This window comes from Echiichthys vipera (assembly GCF_963691815.1).
Source record: "Echiichthys vipera genome assembly, chromosome: 11".
Classification (NCBI taxonomy): Eukaryota; Metazoa; Chordata; class Actinopteri; order Perciformes; family Trachinidae; genus Echiichthys; species Echiichthys vipera.
Genome location: NC_139836.1, coordinates 25,084,748 through 25,102,546, shown reverse-complemented (window position 1 = coordinate 25,102,546; position 17,799 = coordinate 25,084,748). Strand labels below are relative to the sequence as shown.

The following is a 17,799-nucleotide window of genomic DNA, read 5'->3' as shown; positions in this document are numbered from 1 at the left end:
GTCACCTTAAGCTGGATAAGGACTTCCTGAACCACATCTGTAAGCTTGAATTGACCAGACCGCTGGACAGGATACCTGAACATGGAGAATGGGAAAACAGAAACAGAAGACAACGTAGAGGGCATGTCAGAAGGTAAAACAAGGGTTAAACAACTTGAGCTGTAACATTTGAGAAACTTGGAGAGAACTGGTTTCTACGCTGGCCGCAAGTTACTGTTATGGTAATTGATTATTTTGTGAATTAATTGTTAATTGAGTTGTTTAGTTGATAAAATGTAAACCAACACTGAAAAAAGGCCAACTTCCCAAGGAGACGTCTTCAAATCGTTTGTTTTTCCAAAGACCAAAAAAGATTTTCAACTTTCAATGATACAAAACAGAGAAAGAACAGTAAATCTTCACATTCAGCTGTGTCCCTTTGTATCATTTTGACATAAATAGGAATCAGAAGTGTTTCCTTTGAAGAACTATACAAATTGTATTAAACAGAACGCACCAAAGATGTGTCTTGAGTGAAAACATGCACATGCAGCACTGCAGGGATCTCTTGGGCATGTTTTCTGTTCTCGATTGGCAGTGGATCATTTGATATGACAGATGTCACTCTTCATGTATCTACCCTGTCAGTTACATCTTTCGAATTGATCCAGCACGATTCATTTATTGTATTTTAACACTATCATAACATCTGGATCTGCAATGACAAAGTGATCATTTCACTGTCAGGGATGGAGCATAAGAGCAAAAGCATCCTGGCAAAAACATGCAGTAGAAAATGGATGCCTCCATTTATTTTTCAGGATATGCAGCAGGACATTTAACCTTGTCAGTGTTCTTTGGTGGACAAAACATTTAACTGCGACAAGCAATTCTGTTTTGCAATTACTTAATTACTTAATTAATGGTCTGGCGCTGCTACTGAGAACACCAAATAACACGGACCCAGCTGATTGATCAGTCTGACTGCAACTAAATAATTCAACTCTGTGATTAACCTTTGAACCTTGTCATTCCAAAAATGAAACGAAAGGAAATGAAAATGAACCACGCAGAACATTTTCACACAATCCTGTCTTTAAGTCAGATGTGACACCCTTTTAAAATACGATTTCCAGGTCCAAAAGCTCCGTCGAACAAAACCCTAATACTATCAGTTTCTTCAGTGAGAAACCTTTTCATTGATAGGAAATAGATAAAATGACAATTACATCTGGGTTTGTTTTGTTTTTTTAACTCAAAAGGGCATGGAGGCATTGTAGGAATACAAGGCTTGGCTTGGACCCTCACATAGTACTTTCCAAGGGCGTTACAGCACGACTTAAAGAGCGCATAGTGTTTACTGGACGCCATGTCCTGAAATGATAACTACAGGTTCACATTTTGAATTTCTTAAAAAGAACTAGTGCTTAAAAGTCTGGAAAAGGAGGCGTACTGGGGTGATAATAGAATTTAAGAGGACACATCAGACCTACACCTTCTAAAAAATCCTTAATATGTAAATTTTGTTCATTTCTAAAGTTTCCCTGCTGGACACAAAATGTCTCCTACTTCACTCCAAGTCAGTTCTCGGTGTGTGTTAAAGGGCTGCTTCAAGTTTCTACATCACTGACATTTTTACAAGTTGGAAATTGGACCGAAACTTTCCATTTTCAGCAGATCAGTGATGCAAACGGCCTCCTCACGTTAAACTCTCATCATGAATGATGCAAACGGCCTCCTCATGTTAAACTCTCATCATGCATGCATCCTTCTGCACAGTGAAACTCAAACATCAAACTGTAGGAACAAGAAGGACAACATATGTTTGAGTGGAGGACTCTATGTTATATAATAAGTTGTAAGGCCATGGATGAATAACTTGAATGAACTTGAATTGTGAGGAACATCATGTGTTTCCTTATCAGTGGTTTCTCAACTGTAATGATTTAACCGCCTTGTCTTTAAGCTGGACGTCACTCTGGGACAGTTTAGCTCGATGTTGACGTCTCGATGCCTGTAACAACTGAGGCCAATAGCACAAAGCCAAGTTGTCGGAGGAAATGTGTCATGCTGTTTAACAGAGAGACAGAGAGACTCCATTGTTGGACACTGTATATGCCTTCTTTTGCTCTGTCACTGTTAAGCAATGTTACGTCATACAGATATGGTGCATTGTGGCCGGAGGCTTTTTTAAAGTATGCATGATAATAAATGTTAAGTGCGTATTCATAATGACCCTCTGCAATAATGACACCAGCTTGGACCTGTGACATTTCTACATAAACACGAGCATTGTACTTTACCACAACTGGTTAACTGTCCCAAACTGTACTGTATTAAACAAAAAAAGATAATAAATTTGAATTTAAAATCATTTTGTAAACATGAACAACAGTCCCTCGTAACTCTGCTTCCTGGAGCTGCTCCACTTGCAATAAATAGGAGACTTATAGAGACTTGCCGTTACCACAGATCACAGGCAGATTAAAGGGAGTGAAAGGACATGCGCTCGGAGCTTGTTCTTGTGCGTCGTCGGTTGAATCTCTCTTCTGACAAGGACTGCTGTGTGCAGCACTTTCACATGACTGCCGAGAAACTCTTCAACCTCACTGTGCTAACCTCGACGTTAAATATTTAGCATGAACTCTGGTGCAAATGTCTGACATCTTTACCTCTAGCACACCCCGTCCGGACACCCTCCACTGCAGACTTATCATAATGCTTTGACAGAAATCTGAACCATGAGGACACCATGAGCACCGCCTATCCTACCACACGTGTAAGTGGTAGGATAGGCGGTGCAGTTTATAATGTCTACGTTTTGAATAGAAATATGGGGTTGTGTGCACAATTGTGGTTGACAAGACAATTCATTGCAGATTAAATGTGTGTTTAATGAGTCACAGTGTTTTTGGCTGATGTTTTAAGGCAGGGGTCTGTAACCTTTACTATCAAAAGAGCCATTTTGCCCCCTCTTCCACCAGATAACATTTGTCTGGAGCCTCAAAACATATTTGATGTCATAGCTTATAAAGGTTTAGGTATTGTTACTGTTGACATTTTATTACTATTATTACCTGCCATTAAAAATGTTGTTGTTTGATCATTTCTCACCACATATCAAGCATACAGGTAAGCCATCATCATGTGAAAGAGAAAGAATATGTCTCCGCAACACTATTTACCTCAGATCATTTTTTGGGGGGGATATATCCGCGGCTAGCATACCGCTGGTTTTGGCTCGATTGGGCCAGAAACCAAAATGAGAAATCATTGTACAACTAAACTAAAAATATCTATATTACATATTTTTCTAGATTGTCTCTATATTGCAAATCGAGCTGCTGAATGCACATCATTCACGTCACTTGCAGACGCTTTACGTTTTGATCCTCGTGCGTTCTTTTAACTTTGGATCGTGTTTGGTTAATAACCTAAGATTTGCCGGCCCCTGTTATTACAGCGAGGTGGTTTTATAAGGGCATGAAAAAGAGAGGACACTCTTTTCTCACACTTTGGAGTTCTCTCGACTCACTGGGGACACATATTTTGTTTGAACGCCATTAAAAAGTACACATTGACATGCAGAAATCATTGCTCGATCTTCCCTGAAGCGTCCAGATGTTTGCTCAGTTTTACGGTCATATTGTAGTCCTACCCAATTAAAATAAAGTAGTTAAATAATAACTACAGTGTGCGTTATTTCTAGTACCCTGTGGCTCTAGAAGATACCAGCTGTTAAATAATAACTACAGAGGCCCATTCTTTCTAAATTCCTCATGTCTAGATTATTGCTGTAAGTAATTCAAGTATACGTTCTTCGTAAGATCCCGAATTGTTACCCCCTTATTTCATTACTGCATATTTTGTTCCCCTGTACCTCCATATGGGGTGGCTGTGGCTCAGTGGAAGAGGGGGTTGTCCTCCATTTGAGAGATTGGCGGTTCGATCCCCAGCAGAAGTGTCCTTGGGCAAGACACTGAACCCCGAATAGCTCCCCGTGCTGCGCATGGGTGTGTAACTGTGGTGTGAATGGTTAGATTAGATGGTCTGTAGATGTCCACTGCCATCAGTGTGAATGTCTGTGTGAATGGGTGAATGTGACAAGTAGTGTGGAAGTGCCTTGAGTAGTCAGAAGACTAGGAAGGCGCTATATAAGTCCATTCACCATATAAATATTGGTAATTTAAAGAGTTACTGAAATGTCCTATATCCTGTATAGTGGATATTGGCCCTGGATGGAATGATTCATTATCGGAGGACCTAACTGAGTTGTTCTTGTCTTTTCTTTTCTATAAGATAAAGAAGAACACGTGGAGGAGACTAACCCAGAGATTGCTCAGGTAATCAAGAACTTTTCTTTTCCACACAATTTACAACACCACTCATTGTCGGTCATTATTTCACCAACCTGCCAGACACTTTACTGGAGGCTGGTCATATTTCCTACTCGTCATTTAAGCCTCCCCTTCATCTGTCAGGAGTAGAGGTCTAATCTTTTCCCTATTTAAGAAGTTTTTTTGTGTCGGCTGCTCTCACTAAACACTAAACTCACTCTGCTCTTAAGCTAATATTAACCTTCTGTTTAACCGGTTTTCACTAAACTCTCTTATGTTTTGGCCGTATGACTCGTGACATTCTCAGGATCTTTTCAGACAAAAGCATTGTGCAAATGTGCTCATAATGTAGGAGTTACTTGACCTGATGCAGATAACTGAGTAAATGTAGGTCTGATAGCCGTGAGTTTATGTTTTACACGCTCAAAAAAAGCTAGCATAACTCACAAAATAAGTTCTTAATGTCCAAATGTGCATTCAGATCCAAATGAATATAAAGTGCATATCTTCCCCTTTGTGTATCAGTGTGAATCTCACCAGCACATTTGTTTCTTGTTCCTTTTTAATGACTTTAACAGCTGATCAAGTTAGTGTACAGTCATACTCACTTTCTTTAAAATAACCAACCACAACTTTAGCTAAACCTGCGATTGATATAATTAAACAATGAGATTTATGAGGAGGTCACACTGTGGGGGCTCTTTAGAGCTGCAACCCCCAGGTGTAAAGACAAATCGTAAAATGTCGACCACTGATAGCATCAGAAAAGGAAGCAGAGCAGAAGGCCGACAGGACAGACACTCTATTCAGCACGCTGCCTGATGCCTTTCACATGACAGGGAGAGAGAGAGCAAGAGAGAGATGGAAAGGCTGGACGAGAGAGAACCGCTTCAACCCAAGTCATGTTCCCATGAGCTGATCCAGTTATCCCTGCTGAATGAATTCAGTCAGTCAAAAACTGCAGAGAAAAGGGGAAGGCGGGTAAAGAAGCTTGTACTTATAGCAAGGGTGAGAACATTTGTTTTAAAAAATCAGGACTGAGCATGTAAGAAATAACCATGATGATGAAGGGGCAAGTATTGCCTGTTGAAAGCATATGAAGAGCTCTTTTCCAAAACAAGATTAAAGCCAAATTTAAAAAAAAAATGAGTTTGAGCCACTTTGCTGTGTACAGAACCTTTTCACTGCTTCATCAGTGTTTCTGCCAAATCTCTATATTTCCTTGTTTAAAATGGTCCTCAAGATGCAGTTCCTTTCCAAACCGCGACCAGCGCCAAACCTATTTTTAGCTTAAATGCGATACGTCCTCTCGACCAATCAGAATTCAGGGAGCGTTCTATGCGATCCAACATGACGGCTCTCTGAAGCGGGAGAGTTTTTTCTTTTGTCCGTCCGTTCAACATGTTCAGACTGAGCGATGAACCATTTAGACAAGATACATTGAATATTAACCAAATGTGTCTGGGTAAAAAATGTAATGTTCCTGAAAACTATTAAAATGGATTTATAGCGTTTTGGAAAATGGTCTCCACTATAGTAGAAGAGTCACATAGACAGCACTGGAGTATGGTTTGGATCCACCTGCTTATCATTCATGGATAGGGGGAAAAATTACGAAATAAAGGGGATTGGTTTGTTTGTATTTCTGCGATGGCAGGGATGAAACAAGCACTGTTCAGCCAGTAAGCCAGAATACAGATGACTACAGAAGTCACAGACCTAAAAAACACAACATAAAAGAGGATGTTAGAGATCAAAACAATGAAACTATGATGAGACAAAAACTGCACAAATACATCATAAATACAGAAGAGCGGAAACCTTATAAAAGAGCTCGTAAAGACCAAACTCATGGATAAACTGTACGACTTTATGACCTTAAAATAAATGAAGAAAATTAGGTTATTTTAAAGAACTCAAAGATCTCTGAAGTAAACAGCCTAAAACTAAGGGAACTAACATGTAATTCTACAAACTACTTTTCTTTTTTTTAATTTGAAACAGTCAACAAACACGTCACTGAAAACCTTACGTACTCCTTTGGTTCTTGTGACACAGCTGCAGGGCCTGGTGGCTGAGCTGCGCGAGGGGCTCCATGCTGCTTTGACGGAGCTGTGCAAGCTGCATCAGAGGGACCAAGGTCTGGAGGAGAAGCTCCAGGCTCATCAGACCGACGTGGATGATAAGATAATGGGCCTCAAGAACTCACTTAACACTTTCAAGGTGCTCGAGACACACACACGCACACGCACACGCACACGCACACGCACACGCACACGCACACACACACACACACACACACACACACACACACACACACACACACACACACACACACACACACACACACACACACACACACACACACACACACTGTCTATTCTTGGTGTGGCGGAGAGGCCACTGTAACATAATTTAAAGCATCTGACTGGAACTTTGAGCTAATTTCATTTATTAGATAGGAAGGCAAGTCTTTCAGCCTTCTTGCTTTAGAAATACTGACTGTACAACTTCTCTGGTACGCAGTTTGTACGATCTGTTTCCTGTTTATTACATTTACCTGCACAGACATACCAACGTCATCAAACCACAAAAGGAATATTCATTCATAACATAATTGTGTTTTTTTTTGCTTTCACCCGGTGGATTCGCACACAGGTATTTTAGGCATGTGGTGTATTTTTGTCAGGGCTATACAAATGTGGGCTATAATGTAAGGTTGTTATAATGGCAGCAGTATACTAAATGTGTATATGTGTAAGTTGCATCGTATTTACCATGGTTATCACGCCACAGATGGTGCACACGACTGGTGTTTTTTAGTTTTAGCGAAATGAAGAATACATTTCATAAAAATCCCGATCTTTCCTCATGAATATTTGTGTCCGTGACTTTACTTAAAGGTCCCGTTTTGTAAAAAGTGAGTCCTTTTTTATTATAAACCAGGTTGAGTTATATATATATATATGTTAATACTGTGAGTGACGTTGTAGTCATTTCACGGCTGCAATAGCAGAGTGCAGATGTGGAAGACCTGGACTGGGCTTTTTAAGAGGAGGGCCTAAAGAGCGTTTCAGACAGAGGGTGAATACAGGTATATTCAGACGGACAGTTTGAGAAAAATATCCATTAAAGCATGCAAAAAATACAAGTAGGAACCTGAAAATGAGCAGAATTTGGGGCCTTTAAGAACTTTTCCTATGTAGGAATTGATTTCTCCATCTCTATCTCGTCGCTCTGGAAGAAAAAACTATATTTTCCTTATTTGTGCCTGAAAGCAACCCTGACAGCTCACGGTATAAAATGTCGCACTGACACTAATGCAGTTCTTTGTTATAATCTGCTTGCAGGAGGAGCTGAATGTGGCGTTGTTCCACATAAAGGATGTGTCCTGCAGACAGAGGGAGGTGCAAAAGAGCATCGAACTGTTGCAGTCAGAAAACACCAAAGATATCATCTCTGTTCCACACAGGTAGGTCTGAAACACACCCGAGGGATGTTCTGTAGATACACACAACATTGTTTCATCCTCAAATATATATTAACGCACCACTCTTGCACTCTTCTCACCTATTTGCTGTTTCTGATTATTTATATCTGTAAAGAGAGATCATGATAGTTTAATCTGACCTCTAATAAAATTACCCCAGTGCTGCTTTCGATCTGCCTAAACAGATTCATAGTTGCAGGGATGCAAAGGATTTGGGTTGATTTTTTTTTTTCTTCTACTGCTGACTTTTGGAAAAGCAGGAAGAGCTCCAAGGCAGATGTGCTATCGGCGTCAGGGGACGAGCACATCTGTGTGCCCAGCCAGTCAGACCTCAGTGTTATTCAACACTTCTTTTCCAGTCTGCCACAGAGCGCGTCACCACAGAGGAGCAACACATCCACACAGAGTGAGTCTATGTGTGAGTGGCATCCACGTCTGTCCACTAAGGGGAGAAGCTGAAGAGAGAAAAAATAATGACAGACCGGTGCACGTGTGTGTGTGTGTGTGTGTGTGTGTGTGTGTGTGTGTGTGTGTGTGTGTGTGTGTGTGTGTGTGTGTGTGTGTGTGTGTGTGTGTGTGTGTGTGTGTTGCAGCCTCCACCTCTGATCAGGAGGCCCTGCAGCAGCAGCAGCAGCAGCAGAGAGGTTGTCCGTCCAAATCTCCAGCGTGGGGAGAGAGGAACAACAGAGACGACACAGAGACGTCCACCAACCAGCCTGAAAACAGTGAGAAATAGATATGTTAACGCAACTAATGATAATAATAACAACGCTGCACTTCTATTACCACGGAAACCAACACAAGTCACTACTACTACTCACAGTCCGCTCACTAATACCACTACACACCCCTCTGCAGCTGACTCTTCTCTTATGCCAGGTGATGTCTCACTATGGTGAGCGTCAACACCAGGCTCAAAACAGCAAAAGGATCAGTTCAGCTCACATAGGACTTTCGTGCAACTTAACAGTTTAAAACTCATATTGTGTGTGTGTGTGTGTCTGTGTGTGTGTGTGTGTGTGTGTGCAGGTAAGAGACAGAGAGTGGCGCTGGAGCTGCTGGAGTCAGAGAGAGTTTATGTGTCCCACCTGTCTCTGTTACTGAAGGCCAACATCTCCTTTAACGGATCAGAAACTGTCACCAAAGACAAACGGTAAGTCCGCAGACACACAAAGACGACGGAGTTCAGTTTGACAAAAACAGACATTAATGAAATTAACCAATAATGGATAAGGAAGTCATTTAGACAGGTCTTACTTAAACAAAACGTAGACTTAAGAGGGTGCACGGACACAACCTTTGTAAACACAGAATCTGATGTTGAACTCAACATATATCACAGCTATTTTCTATCTTTGTCTCTCACATAAACACACACGCAGATCAACGCTCATTCATTCCAGGCGCAGGAGTGCCCGCTGATCTAATTTCAGAGCTTACAGTGAGGGAATAACAGGAAATAAACTAATCAAATAAAAAGGTTATAAACACCAGTGAGACAGAAAGGGTACTCTTTAAAAAAAGACTCGCTAATGTGATCACTGCTTCAGCTTCAGCACCCGTGTTCCCAATGACCACAAGCACCAATGGAAAGGTGCAAATGCTAAACTGGGTCGAGTGGTATTCGTAAATGACTGCGTTTGTTTGAACCTGATTTACCCACTGCAAGGTGTCTGTCACATCAGACGGCACAGTAATTGTCAGAGAGTGGCGTATATTGACAGTACAACCATGAAGGATGTTTGCAATTGCTTCTATATTGTTTCCATTCACCGGTTCTGGGAGCTTAAAATTGTCCCTTACTTGTTTTATTTCCAGTCATCTCTTTTCCGCAGAAGTAGGATGTTGCTATATTTCATGAGAGTGCAAAACAAATATTCACATTTGGGGGAAAAATAAGAAATGTTCCAAAAGCACGTGCCTTAAAATAATTTTCACATGTTGGTTTCTTGTGTAATTTTTGGGTAAGAGAACGTGTTTCATGCTGATGACATCATTTCATGCTGTCTCTTGTTCTGTGTTTACACAACAAAGAAAGTATTCTCTATCGACCCTCTTCTCTTCCCTCCTCTTCTCTCCTCTTCTCTCTCTCGCCGTCTTTAGTCCGTTTCCCAGCACTCTGAGGTTTCTGATCCAGCAGCACCTTGACCTCCTTCATACTCTCCAGGAGCGTGTGCTTAAATGCCAGTGGCAAGGCATCATGGGGGATGTGTTTATGAGGCTTACAAGCACAGAGGTAAATACATATTTGGAATAACTTGCATGAACTACCGTCTCTCACCATTTGTTGCCTGAGACAGTAGCTCATAAAGACGCTAGTGCTAGCTTCAGTGCACGATTGAAACATATTCTGGAAACATTTCACTAGATGCTTTTTTGTTTCTGTTGACATGAACCATCTTCTGACAAGTAAAGTCAATACTAGAGATATTCCCATGCCATTTTTTCCTTCCCAATACCGATGCCTATACCTGAACTTGCGTATTGGCCGATACGGAGTACTGATCTGATACTAGTGCATAAAAAAAACCCCATATATATTATTATTAATATATTTTAATGCCTCGGGGAAGACCCAGGACCAGGTGGAGAGATTATATCTCCACACTGGCCTGGGAACGCCTCAGGATCCCCCAGTTAGAGCTGGTTAATGTGGCCCGGGAAAGGGAAGTTTGGGGTCCCCTGCTAAAGCTGCTGCCCCCGCGACCTGACCCCGGATAAGAGGCTGAAGATGAGATGAGATGAGCTGTACTAACCCTGCATGGATGTGATATGATTGCTACTGTTGTACCATAGAACCTTCTTTTGTTATCTAGTTTGACAGTCAGTCATAACGAGAACAGAACATAAACAAACAACTTAGTTTTACTTAATAAAAGTCCATTTTCGAGGCTACATTATATGGTATTGAATCAGTGCACGGACATGCATGCCCGCCGATACCGATGCCAGTATTCTAGGCATTATCAGAGGCATTTCTGATACTGGTATTGATATCAGAAAACTCCTGACACCTGTGCCACTTAGACTGAGTGTTACAGATGCATGTTTTTATAAAAGCATTAATACCAACAAACCCGACCTGTCTTGAATAAAAAGCACAGCCTGATCAGCTTGTGATCACTCCATTTCTGATTTTATAACACATCATTTCTTCGTTTGCACTTTGTTACAACTTTTTGTAATGTTCTGACTACTGTGGACAAAGCAGATCATGTCACTTTTTGGTATTTCACTTAACCCCACCGCCACAAACCACAGCCCCCAAAACAACCATAAAGCTGAATCAGCTCTTTGTTAAGAACCCAACATGAAAATCTCTGAAAATGTAAGACATATCTGGTATTTCTGTGGATGTTTTAACAACCATGTAAGACAAAAGATGTGAACTTACAGTTTACTCGCTTGTAAATCAAGAAACTTGACATTCACAACCCACAGAGCTGCTTCAGGCGGTTGAATGTGGAGGGGTCAAAAGCTTTGGTCTTGTGACCGGCCATGTATAATGAATCTGAATCACTTTGGCAGCCGTGACGGACATGAAATGAAATGCCAAATTCCAGCGGAGCTATGTTGAGAGCTGGAGAGCAGATGTAGTACGAAGATAACAGTGATCCTTGGGCACTGGCACTTACAGTAGCTGACGACATTGCAGGTCTTATTGTATTGTAGATATGATATTATAGACACTGAATGGTGTGAAAAAGGGTTATTTCTATGCACTTCACAACTTCCTTTTGAGGGGACTTGAACAAAATTAGGAATCTAGTGTAGTGTAAAAAAACAAATGTTCCAGGAACGTGTGTGGATCAAATATACTTGAAAAAAAGTGTGTTGTAATATTGGGAAGGTTTTAACATCATTGTAGTTTTAAACTTCTCACATGGCTTGTATCGTAAAATTGTTCCTTTTCTTATTATTAACTTCTTTTATTCCTAATATTATCTAATTTTATGTTTTAGGATGTTACTGTTGTGTTACTTTTTACTGTCACTTTTCTGTTTTAATACCAGTTATTGTGTTTTCAGCTCCCTTTTATGATTTGCAAGGTACTATATAAATCAAGTTTCCTTATTATTATAATTCTTATTCTTATTCTAGTTGTGACCAAACCCCAGCTGAAAGCCAAATGCAGACATAATACACCACAGCCCATGGGTCTATTCTATTAAGGCCAATGTGTGGCTAACTGGCTCTGAGTGAATGGGAGGAAATGAAGTAATTGGTAGGAACACCTTCCCATTTAAACAAAAAGTAAAGGCAAGTTTACAATGCACTACGGGTCACCGCTCACTGATGGACCGAGAGTTTGAGGAAGGAGAGAAATAAAACAATTAAAATGAAAGGAATGCTCTAATTACAAGCTTATCTAGTTATTTTTAACCAATATTATATCTAAATATATCGTCATACATTTATTGCACTTTTGTATCAGTTTAAAGAATATTTATTTACTTGAATTGTTCATTTTGTAGGTATTTTATTGTTGTAGCTGCTTATATTTAATGTGAATTAGGCCTAAACGGGATGTGTTGTGCTGGTAAGATGAGTAAAGTGCTTTAAACCACAAACTGTAAATTGTTAACCTGAATAACAGCTGGAAGTTTATAATAAGCTTATTTTCAAACTGTGTTCCTATCTACGCATGGGCACATGATCTGCTGTCTAATGTCTATTCAGTCACATCAGACTGACAGTTAAGAAGGCGGAGGAAGTGGGAAATGCATGTGGCTGGTGCATGAACACCTCCATGCAAACCCAGGCAAGGATTTCTCTCTGTCTCCCCACAGAGTGATTTCTTGGGCTTCTATGTGTCCTACCTGAAGGAGCTTCCAGACTGTCTGTCAGTCGTCACCATGCTCGCCTCCAGCTCCATGAAGTCTTCTGCCTTCCTGGAGGTAAGAGATCAGAACAGGAAGTGACGTGACGTGGCTATGAAATGAAAGGAAAGGAAAAGGCAGGACATGATAAGGTATAGCGTCAGAGAAAGGGGATGGAAAGATAGAGAAGAATCCTTATGACTGCAGGACCGGTGATCCATAAAGTCCATTTCCAGCCTGTTTGTGTAGTATAGCTGAATAAAGCAATATTGCTCATACCTGCTGTACTTGCTGAACGTTGTCCTTCCTGTGCTGCCTGTTTGCTCTGATTGGCTGCTTCTATCAGAGTGAAATAATGGGTGACGAATCCAGACCCTCCCTCCACACTCTGCTCCTTCAGCCGGTTCAGAGGATACCTGAGTACCTGCTGCTGCTACAGGTGAGATTAACACTTTAAAATGCAATACACTGTCCATGCAGACTCAAAACTTCATATAGCACGTCAAACATGTAGCAACAATGTAAGTTATAGAGAGAACAAAATAACAGAGTTTTAAAAAACCCACAAATGTTTAATATGTGTGTGTGCAGGGCCTGCTGAGGCAGACAAGCCCAGAGCACCCAGACTACTACCTGCTGCTGGTGTGCATCCAGCAGTTCAGGTCCTTCACGGCTCAGTACCACCATCTGCTGCAGCACAACCAGGAACTTCTGCTGCACAACCGCAAGGAGGTGAAGAGGTCAGTATTACCTCTCATCAAAAACGAATATTATACATGTATGCTTGAAAATAGGGCTGGGTGCTGGGGCGGCCAGTGGCACAGTGGTTAGAGCAGTCGCCCCATGTAAAGAGAGGCTGAAGGTCCTCGAGGCAGCGGGAGAGTAAGGGGGGAGACATGCAGCAAAGGGCCGCAGGTCGGAGTCAAACCTGCGGCCCTTTGCTGTATGTCTCCCCCCTTACCCTCTCACACCCAATGTCCTGTCTGTCCTATATAATAAAGGCTTGAAAAACTGCCAAAAAAATCTTTAAACAAACAAACAAACACCCAAAAAAAACTAGGGCTGGGTGATATGGACACACTATCTATCTTCTATCCTGATATAGATCATCTTCTATCTTGATAATGATATTAATCCCCATATAGCATGCTTTTTCATACTTGTATGAATTAAATACTGAACAAATGAAAAGCAGAGTTTTTTCTAATTTTATTAAGAAAATAAGAAAGATAAACATAATGTGTAACTATGTAATTATTGCCAGAATGCTGTTGGGCCGCTGGTTTTTCAACATCGTGATAGAAAGAAAATCTAAAAACAACATACGTCTGAGCGCCCCTACAGGGAAATATAATGCATCTGATTATAAAACCCGAACTGCAACAATGTTCCCTCACGTAGAAGTTTAAGCTAATGTGCTTATTATTGTCATAATACCACAATATCTGGGTTTCTCAATATATGCTTTCATCACGATACGATTCCACTGAAAGACGATAAATTATCATATTGAATGACCATCCAGCTCTACTCAAGAAGACATATTCTCACTGTTTGAACCTGACAAAACAAGGTGTTGTGCGCTGCAGGTCTACCATGAAACAGCTGTTAAAGACAGTGGAAAGTGGGATTCAAGCTCACAACATTGGTTCACCGTACCCTTGCAACAGCGCCATGTTGTGAGTATTTTTACATTCTTAACTACCCAGGGGCTAACTCCGTATTTGTTGCGAGGCTGGAAGCACACAGTCAGAGCTTTTTTGCTGTAACAGGGTCAATGAATCCAGGATGAATCCAGGATGAATCCGTTATGAATCCGTTATGAATCGTCTATCCCTCACAGGGAACATGCCAACCAGGTGAAGCGGAGCAAGCAGCGTCTCCTGGAGCAGATCCAATCTCACCATTTTCAAGACTGGGATCGAGACCAGGATCCTGAGACTCATTGTTATGACACAGAGTGGCCCGCCCAGATCCCGTTCTTCAGCCCCGAACTGGACTCACGGAACCACAAACCAACAGGTCTGTGCTCACACAAGCTTCTCATTATAGTCATTCCGTGGTTTCTGGTTGATTTGACTTTACACGTTTGGGCATCGACAGGAATCCTGCGTTAGGGCGTCATTATGTTTTAAATTGAGAAAGTAGGCAGGATCTAAACCTTTACTTTCAGGTTCTCTCTTTCCATTCTTCACACACACTACTTCCCGTTCTTAAGGGGTTTACAATTGAGTCAAAGATCCAATGTGTACGATTCATTGAGCTTCGACCATCGCTATGACGATAATCTGGCCAATTGGGACAGGCACAAAGACTCTTCCTGTCATACGTGGTCATATAAACTTCTTCTTTTGAAGCATACTGAACCCTATTGAGTAGCACACCTGGAGCTGGTATGTCTCCAACAGGGTGACTGCCATCCAACACAGGGATTCAACCCTGGCAAAGGAAGGTCTGCCGAGCTATTGCATCTTGTTGCCCAGTAAGAAGGAATAGAAGATGGATTAAAATTGAAAAAGTCCAAGGTCCAACCCCCATTGAAATCAGACATTTTCTTGCAAATGTTGATTTAAATCTTGCATCCCTTAAGTCCAAAGCACATGCTTCTATATCTTATGTCTGTCCAGGACTGGGTACACTGATAATCATGGCTCCCAGGTATCAGTCCCATGTCATATCTGTGGGCTTCCTAGCAATGTTTGCAATAATATTCTTCATAATGTCACTTTGTGTATCCCATGTAGGGATTCGGCAGAAACAGGCGTACAACCCATGTCACTTAAATGCTTTTGGGGCAATTTCCCCATTGGTCAACCAATCAACCAACGTTTGGCTTTCAGGTCTTGGCAGTATCCCAGAGAGTGAGGCATCTGAGAGGTCTTCCCAGCATCACCTGCCCCCCAGACCTGCAGACTTCCGTCGGGTTCAACCTGGCTCTGCTCTGGCCGATGCCCTCGGAGAGTTCCTTCTCCCCCCAGACCCTCCAGGGATGGAGAGCCTCTATGAGGAGGACCGCGTCTCACTTCACGATGTCTCCATGTTCGACCGCTGCTCCTCTGCCTCTTCGGATTCCTCCATTGACATTGCCTTTGTGAAGTGCCCCAAAAACCCGTCAGCGTCACATCACACAATGGCAGCTCATGTGTCAGCAACCCGAGATGTCTTTGGCAATGGTGGGAGCCACGGGAACGGTTACAAACAGCTAAACCGAGGATGTGTGTCTCCGGATGAAGCTGTAATGATGCGCCATAACCAGCATCGTCCCCTTCAGGCCAGCCAGCGTAAGAGCAAGGTGAGCATGTCTGTGCTTATGTAGGTAGAGAGAAGCGTCCCAGTTTTCTTTACACGTGTAAAATCATCATGTACCTTTCTCTGCCGTTTAGTCCCTGAACGGCCTGCAGATGGACAACACAGTGAGCGGTCTGGATGGTGGTCCTATATCAGACCACCTCCAGAGGTTGGGGCTGGGAAGCCATGCTAAGCTGGAGCGCCAGGGCAGCAGGGGCAGCAAAGGCTGTCCCACCCCATCCCGTAAGGTCCACAGCCCCCTGGGAGTGGATATAGACAAGCAGAGCGATGACCGTCATGGGCTGCTGAGCATTGTGGGTTCCAGCAAAACAATATATCATAAATACACCATGAATAACCAAATGCATTCAAACCATAATTTAAGTGTAATATTGGGTTCAACTTCACCAGGACTCTGGGTTCCAGTCATGGGGGGACGAGTCAAAGTGGAGAAGCGGGACGGAGGAAAATGACCACACCCCGTTAAGCGAGAGGAGTCGGAAGCAGGACAAAGGAGGCTTCAGGAGCTCGTTCAAGAAACTCTTCAAGAAGAAGTAAGAAAGGAAATATTGCACACGAATGGCTTGACGCTGTAGTTGCTTTGACAGATCAAACTGACCTCCAATCTTTCTCTCTCACAGGAGCGGTGATGAGAAGAAAGAGAAGGCGGGTGAGAAAACAACGGAAAACCAAAACAAGGGGGAACACGAGACACCGGGGAAAAATCCCAAACTGGTCCATGTGGAGATAAACCGTGGCACAGCTGTATGAACACCACTATAACACACGGACTGATCAAACAGAAAGTGTGTGCATGGCCGGCATGTTTAAGCCTACCTAATAGGTACAACACCATTTACAACCACTTTATAAATGCTGTACAGGTTTAAGCCATTTTGCTAAGCAACTTTTCTTTTCATCGTCTCCATATATACAATTGATTTCTATTTGAAATGCCCTGGTACAAATCTTAAAAAGGGCTTTAGTTTTTCACATACCTGTACCTGAGGTCAAACAAGACGCAACCATGGTTTTGATACGTCCCCTTCCTGAAATTGATGGTCCTAGCACACAGTTAGTAGTAGTGCACAGCAATATCCAGCCATCCATCTTCAACCGCTTATCTGCTGGAGCCGATCCCAGCTGACATCGGGCGTAAGGCGGGGTACACCCTGGACAGGACGCCAGTCTATCACAGGGACAAACAGAGACAGACAACCTTTCACACATACGGACAATTTAGAGTCATCAATTAACCGAACACGTGCAAGTCTCTGGACTGTGGGAGGAAGCCGGAGAGAAGAGACACGGAGAGAACATGCAAACTCCACACAGAAGGGCCTCAGCCAGGAATTCGAACCAGGAACCCTCTTGCTGTGAGCGAAAGTGCTAACCACCACACCACTGTGCTTCCCTCAAAGCCATATGAATACTATAAAAGTAGGGCCTAGGTTGGCACAGTTCACGCCATGACATTGATTAAGAAAATGTGCACAAAAACAAAGGTGGTGCAATAAAGCAAAATGTGGGAAATGAGGAGTAAAATGCATGTTTTCATGTTAATATGTATGTAAATTATGTAAAAATAAGCTGTTATTTCCATATTGAGTTTCTTGTAATCAGTGTGTATAAAACACGTCAAACCGCTGAGCTCTGAGAAAGGCTGGAGTCCAGCTGAAACTGCCAGCTAAGCAAAGGTAAGAGGACATCCTTACCACATAACTCGTTTGTCTGATTACAAGAAACTCTAAATTTCCATATGGATAAAGAAAACATGAGGAGTATAATCGAAGCTGTTCTTTCTCTTGTACTTTTGGAGATGTATCAAAAACTAAAAATTTCAAAAATGTATCTCTTCTTCCTTGACACTTTTGACACTTTTCCG

At 42.0% G+C, this 17,799-nt stretch overlaps 1 protein-coding gene across 1 annotated transcript; it reads left to right on the top strand.

The window, feature by feature from the left end:
• arhgef33 (Rho guanine nucleotide exchange factor (GEF) 33) lies at positions 1-16,781 on the top strand. Its single transcript, XM_083923020.1, has 17 exons — positions 1-133; positions 4,279-4,322; positions 6,375-6,539; positions 7,667-7,788; positions 8,064-8,212; positions 8,400-8,531; positions 8,836-8,959; positions 9,910-10,042; positions 12,597-12,704; positions 12,973-13,065; positions 13,218-13,366; positions 14,216-14,305; positions 14,470-14,648; positions 15,467-15,918; positions 16,010-16,228; positions 16,326-16,468; positions 16,556-16,781. The coding sequence occupies exons 1-17, from the start codon at positions 82-84 to the stop codon at positions 16,683-16,685; spliced, it is 2,484 nt and encodes an 827-aa protein (XP_083779146.1). The 5' UTR covers positions 1-81; the 3' UTR covers positions 16,686-16,781.
• The last annotated feature ends 1,018 nt before the right edge of the window (positions 16,782-17,799 follow it).